General features: G+C 42.9%; 1 protein-coding gene across 1 annotated transcript; it reads left to right on the forward strand.

The window, feature by feature from the left end:
* The first annotated feature begins 2,302 nt into the window (after positions 1-2,302).
* On the forward strand, positions 2,303-9,828 carry LOC115546486 (uncharacterized). Its single transcript, XM_030359977.1, has 2 exons — positions 2,303-9,065; positions 9,292-9,828. The coding sequence occupies exon 1, from the start codon at positions 2,331-2,333 to the stop codon at positions 5,160-5,162; it is 2,832 nt and encodes a 943-aa protein (XP_030215837.1). The 5' UTR covers positions 2,303-2,330; the 3' UTR covers positions 5,163-9,065; positions 9,292-9,828.

A 9,828-nucleotide genomic window follows, 5' to 3' on the forward strand; every position in this document is an offset into this window, starting at 1 on the left:
GACTAAAACACAGAAAGAGGCAGCGTTTTAAGCGGCTTGTAACGTGATGTAATAGGGGCCCTTCAAACGAATATAGAGTGTCGTGTGCTGGCGTTTAATGTACGCATTTATTGAATGTTGTACGTCCTGGAACTTAATATAGGAGAGAGCCGGTTCGATTGAAACACATTTCAGTTTAACATCTTTTTCAAAGATGACGTTACGTATACAAATAATTTCATCATGTGATCAACAACTCACGTGTGTATTCTCTTAGTTAAAAGTGTAATTTAATAAATATGTTGCATGATCGCGCTCTTTTTTAACTTTGAACTTAAATTGACATTTGTTTCAAACGCCCCGCCTAGTCAGGACGTTTGAAACACCTGAAACACCTAGGCCTATGCGGGACGAATGATACAGCATATTTTAAACAGAAAACATTGACCTTACTCTAGTTTTTATGCAACATACCGGACAATATATACTAGTGTACTTTTCATTGTTAATATTTCCCATAATTTCCCATAATATAAATAGGTCAAAAAATATTTTTGTCCTGTGAGTAATTGTCAATATGCACATTTAGATTAAAACTCACCTTTCTTCTTTTATACCAGTTGGACCACTACATTTTCATTTAATTTAGTTATTTTCCTGTCCTAAGTCATGTTTAGGGATACATAGTTGAACATTCTGTTATTTATTTTTAACAAACTGGTGACGTGGGGGACGTTTGAAACAAATGTTACAATCGTCCCGACAGCGACTACTGGCACTTAAACCGTTTTTGCCTCTTAACTTCATGTAGCCCTGTACAAAAACCACAAGTTACAGAGCATAAAAAATAATTAACAGTATAATAAAATGCTGTGTTTAATGTTCATAAATAAATAGAGTTCATAATAATAAAATGGGTTAAAATGTGTGCGGATTAAAAGCATAAATATAATACGTTTAATAAAACTATTTACAGTTAAAAGATAAATTAATATAAAGGTCTTTAAGTTTATCAAGGCTAAAATATTTGTGAATTCAGGATATAAAAGAGGAAGAAGCCGTGTTTATGTTTAACTTAACCATTGACCTGTCACACGTAAATCATTTAATTTGTTTTGTCTTTGGTTGTATTAAAACTTCACAAGCCAATCCGAATAAAGTCTCAACGTGTAAAGGGCGGGACTAGTGCAGCAGGTTAGCGTGGGGAGTAGTGAGCACATGTAGAGAAAGAAACCTGACCGGACTGAGAGCTAAGAGGAGGCATCGTAGTGTGGGAAGCAGTTAAGTTTTATCGTGAGGTCGACTACTCGTGGTCCTGATTTAAACTTCTTTGTGACCTGCAAAAAGGTGAATACGATGTGTATGCCTCCATTGTGCTATATCTAACTGTTATAGTAAGTAAGAGTACTGGATGTGTAACGCGGTTAGCGACGTGCTAGTTAGCGGTAGCATTCTGTGTTAATGTGCCCGCATATCGTAGTTTTGTATTGTGACTTAAGTTAACGCAAAGCTAATGCTAGTTCGATATGAAATAGTGTTTGATATTATGGCTCATTGGATAATATGCTTAAAGGAGCTGGACGTTGGAGAGAGGGGTTTCCAGCAGATGGCCCTGCTGTTTTCTGTGTTTTCTTCCTTGTGACTTCGCCACCGCCATTGCCCACGTGTGTGTTTGGATTGCCACCGCCATTGCCATTATCTTCGTGAGAATATCATCCCCCAATCCTTTTCTGCCCCTACTAATTACACCCTGGATTCGTGAGTACTGATTTACACATTGCACGTGCTTTTATTTTGAGCTCAAGCTGAGTGAAGCGGCCAGTACAGTTTTTAGGCCCCACCGCACACAAGCTTCAACTAACAGGCCTGCAACGGGTTAACCTAATTTAAAGTGTGTTGTTAATTTGATTGTGTGTGGTACATTGAGTTTGCATTGTTGTAAATTGGAGAATCCCGTGCATCTGATTTTATTTATTTTATTTGTTTATTTGTTTTCTTTTCCTAAAATACATTCGACTAGTATTTCATTTTGTGAATAAATATGTGATTGAATACTTTTACATTTAAAATACAGTTGTGGTGGTCATTTATTAAAATTATCCAACAGTAACATATGAATCAAAGTTGTAGTTTCCTACAACGAGCCCAGGCCCAGTCTTATTGTATTAACCACTCTAGATTTATTATTTAACTACATGGGACAAGGGTTACATAAATGGAGGCCCCGCTGGGATAATATTAAACTAAAATGAATTAGACAAGCAAAAGTAACATGACCCCACAACTTTAAGAGCATTTATTTAAAGTAATGTGCTAACAGTAACTAGAAGTAATTAAAGTAAAGTACAACAATGGCAGTCCTAGCAAACAGTCCATCACAACGTGAGCTAATTAACTGGTGCAAAGGAGAATCAATAGATTTAAAGCATGCCTTCCTGTTACATGGAGTGCCTGAAGGTGTTTCAAGAGAAGACATTGAAGAAACAGCAGGGACCATCAAAGCTTGGGGAAGAGTTAGAGTTAAGGGAAAAATGTTTCACCATCAACAGCAATCGCTGATGGTGTTATGTGAGTGTCGTGAAGAGATCGACCCCTCTAAAATCCCACCTGAGATAATGCCTATAAGTGGAGGAAGTAGTTGGAAAACTGTCTGCTACACAGAGCCTCAGCTTGATAACTTTGAAGAGAAGCTACTTACCTTTTTGCAGAGTGAAGGGAGAACCTTGGAGGACATCCAAGGTCTATGTTCCCCCACCAAAGAAAGTAAAAGCAACCCTGAAGACATCATCCGTGCAGTCGGTGATGTTATGAGCAGAACAAACAAACAACCTGACAGTCACCCATACAGACGTCTGCGGACATTCTCCGGGATCAGTCCCACTCCCACTGGAGAAGAGACCTTAGACAACTGGTTGGAGCAAGCAACACTCTTAGTAGAGGAAGTTGAGTGCTCGGACAAAGAGAAACGACGTCGGATACTGGAAAGTCTCAAAGGGCCCGCCTTTGAGATCATTCAAGCTGTGCGCATGACTCAACCTGATGCTAGCCCACGTGAGTACATAGAGGCTATAGAGAGCATTTTTGGTACAGTAGAGTCCTCAGAAGAACTATATCTGTCGTTCAGAGCCCTCCACCAACAGCCTGGTGAGCGTCTGTCTGAGTTCCTACGAAGAGTAGAGAGATCTCTTGTCAAAGTAGTACAAGGAGGTGGCTTACCTGTTAGCGCTGCCAACAGCACTCGTTTAGAGCAGCTTCTTAGAGGGTCCACCTCTGAACTCATGTTGTTACAGTTGAAAATTAGGGAGCGGAGTAGTAATCCCCCTACATTCTTGAACCTGTTAAGAGAAGTGATGGAAGAGGAAGGTCGCCAGTCAGCCAGACAAAGCCAAGTGTCACACCTGCGTCCTCAGCGTGTACGCACCGTCCAAGCTGAAAAGGAGAAAGAACCTGAATCAGTCTCTAGGAGTGAACTGCAAGCTCGGATTCAAGAATTGAGAGCGCAGTTAGAGCAGAGAAGCAACCCACAACCTCAGCCACCATCTGATGAGTCCTTTAACGGTCTTACAGAGAAACAAAAACAGAGAAATGAGTCACAGAGTGAACTGCAATCACTAAAGAAACAAGTGAAAGCACTAGAAAGTAAAATGAGTGTAATGGCAGTGAATTACACATCAGAACAAACACCCCAGCCACACCGATACAAAGCAGCTACGGGTTACAAGCCCGCTCATTCCAGAGTCTCCTCTCCCCGACAAGACAATGATGAGTTTTTCTGTTATCGGTGTGGGGAAAATGGCCACATAGCCACCAGATGTACTGCCCCTGAGAATCTTCAGAAAGTCATTAGAAAGCTCATACGCTTGGCGCGTGTTTCCCCTCTTTCCCACAAAGAGAACCCGCAGCCTGCAGCTGAAGAACACTTTGTAGCTAGAACCAATAAGGTTGAAGTCCCAGAGAACAACACTGACTTACCTGAAGGTCTTGTAGGTCCATCATTTATTCACACCATCAAAGTAAATGATGTAGTCTGCGATGCTCTCATCGACAGTGGGTCCAATGTGACTATCATCTTTGAAAGCTGGTATAACAAACACTTACTTGATGTCCCGATAAAACCCCTCTCTGGCCTTGGACTCTGGGGCCTTGCTGACACTGAGTATCCTTACAAAGGATATGTTGTTGTTGAGATGGAGTTTTCAGAAGAGATCACTGGTGTGACGGGACGAGTAGAAGTGCTCGCCTTGATTTGTCCTGAGCCAAGAAACCAACAACAAACCCCTGTGCTGGTTGGAACCAACACATCTCTGTTCCGCCGCCTATGGGAACTGGCGAAGACAAAAGGTGACGAGAACACTGTGTACTCAATGAGAATACAGTCTGTTTATGCCCCTGTTAAAGCACAAGAGCAGTCAACAAAAAATGAAGTTTTGGGACAGATAAAGTGGGAAGGACCCGGTTCACTCTCCATTGCTCCAGGTGCAAAGTACTATGCAACGTGCAAAGTGGAAAGACAGAGTGCCCCGTCCAAGGATCTTGTACTGATCGATGCACCCACTGACCAGTTGCTCCCCAACAGTTTGCTGGTACAGCCTGGTGTGCTCTCAGACGCCAACATAGACAACAACAGTTTCACTGTCCTCATTCAAAATGAGTCCAAAAAGACAACTTCAATCCCAGTTGGGACCGTTGTTGCTGAGATGTATGCTGTGGACACAGCTACCCCAGTCAGGCCTTCCGACCTCACAGCTGAAACCATAGACCCAAGTCTCTTTAATTTCGGAGACTCTCCCATTCCCAAAGAGTGGAAGAGTCAGCTTCAGCAGAAGTTAGCTGAGAGGCGGAATGTTTTCTCACTCCATGAGTGGGAGGTTGGTCGTGCAAAGGGTGTTGAACACCACATACGCTTGCATGACCCCAGACCCTTCAGGGAAAGGTCAAGGAGACTAGCCCCTGCAGACATAGACGATGTGCGGCGGCACATACAACAACTGCTGGCAGCTGGAATTATCACAGAGTCCCGTAGCCCATACGCCTCACCGATCGTTGTAGTGCGCAAAAAGAATGGGAGTATAAGAATCTGTATTGACTACAGAACACTCAACAACCGCACCACACCAGACCAGTACACAATGCCACGCATTGACGACGCCTTGGATTCTCTCTCCGGCAGCCAATGGTTCTGAGTCTTAGATCTGCGCAGTGGCTATTACCAGATAGAGATGGCTCCGGAGGACAAAGAGAAGACAGCGTTCATTTGCCCTCTTGGTTTCTATCAATTTGAGCGCATGCCACAAGGAATCACAGGAGCGCCGGCAACGTTTCAGCGCTTAATGGAAAAAGCTGTTGGTGATATGCATCTTCTGGAAGCTCTCGTGTACTTGGATGATATCATCATTTTCGGCAAGACACTTGAAGAGCATGAGCAACGTCTTTTCAAGGTACTGGATCGACTAGAGGAGGTCGGATTGAAGGTTTCTATTGACAAATGTCAATTCTGCCAGCCTGAGGTTAGGTATGTGGGTCACATCGTTTCTGCTAATGGAATAGCTACTGATCCAGACAAAGTGGAAGTAGTCAAGCATTGGAAAGAGCCCACTCACCTGAAACCTCTGAAGTCCTTCCTCGGATTTTGCAGTTACTATCGAAGGTTCATTGCAAATTACTCTGCCATTGTCCGTCCTCTTTCTGAGCTCACCAAGGGTTATGCCCCCACTTGGAAAGACCCCAATTTCAAAAAGAGTGTCGACCCAAGCAAAGTCTATTTCAAGCCATCAGAGCTTTTCGGAGAACGGTGGACTCAGGCCTGCCAGGCCGCTTTTGAGCGTATCCGTGACTGTTTGATCAATGCCCCAGTGTTAGCATTCGCTGACCCCACTAAGACGTACATCTTACATGTGGACGCCAGTATGAATGGCCTAGGCGCTGTCCTGAACCAGGAATATCCTGAGGGCCTCCGACCAGTAGCTTTCGCCAGTCGGAAGCTTAAAGACTCAGAGCACAACTATCCAGTCCATCAATTGGAATTTCTGGCATTAAAATGGGCTGTCGTGGACAAGTTTCACGATTACTTGTATGGAGCTAAGTTTACTGTAAGAACTGACAACAACCCATTAACATATGTGTTGACCTCTGCCAAACTCAGTGCAGTCGGACATCGTTGGCTTGCTGCCCTTGCCACCTACGAGTTCACCATCCAATACCGACCTGGGAGGCAAAATATCGATGCTGACTTGTTGTCTCGACAATACTCTCCAGAGGAGGCTAAAGAGTGGACTAGTGTCCCACCTGCTGGCATCAAAGCCCTCTGCAAGCGAGCCTGCATCAGTGGAGAGGCTGATGTGCCCGACAGATTGGTGGACCAGTTGGGAGCTCCTGCTGCAGCTGTACCAGAAGCTTATGTGTTCCCAGTGAACCTTAGCATGAACGTGCTGGATCAGCTAAGTCCGAAAGATATCCAGGCATCACAAGACATGGACCCAACAATTGGGCCATTAAAGAAGGCACTGGAAAAGAATAAAGGGCTGACACGCTCAAAAAATGATTCACCTGAGACTGTGTTGCTCTTACGCGAAAGCCGAAAGTTGGAATTAAAGGATGGATTACTCTACAGAGTAAAAGAAAAAACATGCGGAAAACAGATCAAACAACTTGTCTTACCAGCCAGATACCGCCCAATGGTGTTAAGGTCTCTACATGATGAGTGCGGACACATGGGAATGGAACGCACTACCGAACTGATCAAAGACAGATTTTATTGGCCGCGAATGACAGCTGAGGTTGAGCAGTACATTCGAACCTGTGGTAGATGTATCTCCAGGAAGACACTCCCTCAGCATGCCTCGCCCTTGAATCAAATAACAAGTAATGGCCCTCTAGATTTAGTCTGCATTGACTTTTTGCAGATAGAGCCTGACTCTAGAGGTGTTGCTAATGTGTTAGTAGTGACAGACCATTATACACGTTACGCACAAGCATTTGCTACAAAAGATCAAAAGGCTATCACCGTTGCAAGAGTATTGTGGGAGAAGTATTTTGTGCACTACGGCCTACCTGCACGGATACACTCGGATCAAGGACGAGATTTTGAAAGTCGCCTGATCAAAGAACTCTTGTCCATGCTTGGGGTTCGGAAGTCAAGAACATCCCCCTATCACCCACAAGGGGACGCACAACCAGAAAGGTTCAATAGAACACTTTTAGCAATGCTTGGTACCCTGGACACTGTAAAGAAACAAAGTTGGAGTCAACATATCACCCACCTGGTACATGCATACAATTGCACCAAGAATGATTCCACAGGATACTCCCCTTATCATCTCATGTTTGGAAGGGAGGCAAGGTTACCCATTGACATCTGTTTTGGGATCTCGCCAAATGGTGAAAGTGAAACCTCTTACCAACAGTACGTCGCCAGGATGAGGAAAGAGTTACAAAAAGCCTACCAACTGGCATCTGACGCTGCTACAAAGAGTCATCTGAAAAACAAAGCTCGCTATGACCAGCGTGTGAGAGATTCACCTTTGGAGAAAGGTGACAGAATTCTCATTCAGAATTTGGGTCTAAAAGGCAAGCATAAACTCCAAGATCGATGGAAATCAACACCATATGTTGTTGTGGAGAAGTTGCCTAATCTGCCTGTTTACAAGGTCAAACCAGAGCATGGTACAGGTGTGGCAAAAACTCTTCATCGAGACCACCTGTTGCCCATCGGGTACATGGTTAGGTTGTCTAACCAATCAGATGATACAAACTCTGCTCGGAGACCTGTAACAAGAGCTCAACTTACCCGGAAACATCTATCAACCAAGTCTGAAGAAAGTGACACAGAGTCCTCAGGCTCAGAGTTTGAAACTGTCCACAATCCTCCAGATTTTGATGTGGATGAGGTCAGGAAACGATTAAACATGATAGATCAACCTGTGGAGGATGAACAGAGTCAGAGTTCTGAAGAAAGTGAAAACTCTGAAGAGGAAAACTGTGAAGCTGCAGAAAATCAACAACTTACAGAAACGGAGTATGAGGAACCGCCTGAAGGTGCTGCACGTCCTCTGTCACACTCTTATGTCCAAGAGACATATACTGAATCTGCGGAAGATTTGCAAGATTCAGAAGAGGGAGCAAGCTCACCTCTGTTAAACAGAGCCAGACGTGATAAAGCTGCCAAAAGCGTTAGAAGTGAAAGTGAAAGGTTTTCTACAATCCGGAAATCCCTGAGAAAACCAAAGCCATCTATGAGATTCACTTATGAGAGACCTGGTCATCCATCTTGTGAACCAGTTACCATCATGCACCATGGCATGGTCATCCAACTCAAGTTAAACCCTCCAAACCAAGACAACAAATCAAGGAAAGAGTCCAAAACATCCAAAAGGTACATGGAGGAGGAGAACAAAAAACACCCTTCCAAGTTGAAGAGAGACAAAAGGTGTGATGAGGACATCTACACGTTCAGAAGAGGGAGGGTGTAGCTCTGTACAAAAATCTTCCAAGTTAAAGAGAGACAAAAGGTGTGATGAGGACATCTACACGTTCAGAAGAGGGAGGGTGTAGCCCTGTACAAAAACCACAAGTTACAGAGCATAAAAAATAATTAACAGTATAATAAAATGCTGTGTTTAATGTTCATAAATAAATAGAGTTCATAATAATAAAATGGGTTAAAATGTGTGCGGATTAAAAGCATAAATATAATACGTTTAATAAAACTATTTACAGTTAAAAGATAAATTAATATAAAGGTCTTTAAGTTTATCAAGGCTAAAATATTTGTGAATTCAGGATATAAAAGAGGAAGAAGCCGTGTTTATGTTTAACTTAACCATTGACCTGTCACACGTAAATCATTTAATTTGTTTTGTCTTTGGTTGTATTAAAACTTCACAAGCCAATCCGAATAAAGTCTCAACGTGTAAAGGGCGGGACTAGTGCAGCAGGTTAGCGTGGGGAGTAGTGAGCACATGTAGAGAAAGAAACCTGACCGGACTGAGAGCTAAGAGGAGGCATCGTAGTGTGGGAAGCAGTTAAGTTTTATCGTGAGGTCGACTACTCGTGGTCCTGATTTAAACTTCTTTGTGACCTGCAAAAAGGTGAATACGATGTGTATGCCTCCATTGTGCTATATCTAACTGTTATAGTAAGTAAGAGTACTGGATGTGTAACGCGGTTAGCGACGTGCTAGTTAGCGGTAGCATTCTGTGTTAATGTGCCCGCATATCGTAGTTTTGTATTGTGACTTAAGTTAACGCAAAGCTAATGCTAGTTCGATATGAAATAGTGTTTGATATTATGGCTCATTGGATAATATGCTTAAAGGAGCTGGACGTTGGAGAGAGGGGTTTCCAGCAGATGGCCCTGCTGTTTTCTGTGTTTTCTTCCTTGTGACTTCGCCACCGCCATTGCCCACGTGTGTGTTTGGATTGCCACCGCCATTGCCATTATCTTCGTGAGAATATCATCCCCCAATCCTTTTCTGCCCCTACTAATTACACCCTGGATTCGTGAGTACTGATTTACACATTGCACGTGCTTTTATTTTGAGCTCAAGCTGAGTGAAGCGGCCAGTACAGTTTTTAGGCCCCACCGCACACAAGCTTCAACTAACAGGCCTGCAACGGGTTAACCTAATTTAAAGTGTGTTGTTAATTTGATTGTGTGTGGTACATTGAGTTTGCATTGTTGTAAATTGGAGAATCCCGTGCATCTGATTTTATTTATTTTATTTTTTTATTTGTTTTCTTTTCCTAAAATACATTCGACTAGTATTTCATTTTGTGAATAAATATGTGATTGAATACTTTTACATTTAAAATACAGTTGTGGTGGTCATTTATTAAAATTATCCAACAGTAA

Source organism: Gadus morhua, chromosome 7, assembly GCF_902167405.1.
Source record: "Gadus morhua chromosome 7, gadMor3.0, whole genome shotgun sequence".
Taxonomy (NCBI): Eukaryota; Metazoa; Chordata; class Actinopteri; order Gadiformes; family Gadidae; genus Gadus; species Gadus morhua.

Coding starts and splice junctions, on each gene's coding strand:
- LOC115546486 (XM_030359977.1), top strand. CDS start 2,331: ATGGCAGTCCTAGCAAACAGTCCATCACAACGTGAGCTAATTAACTGG.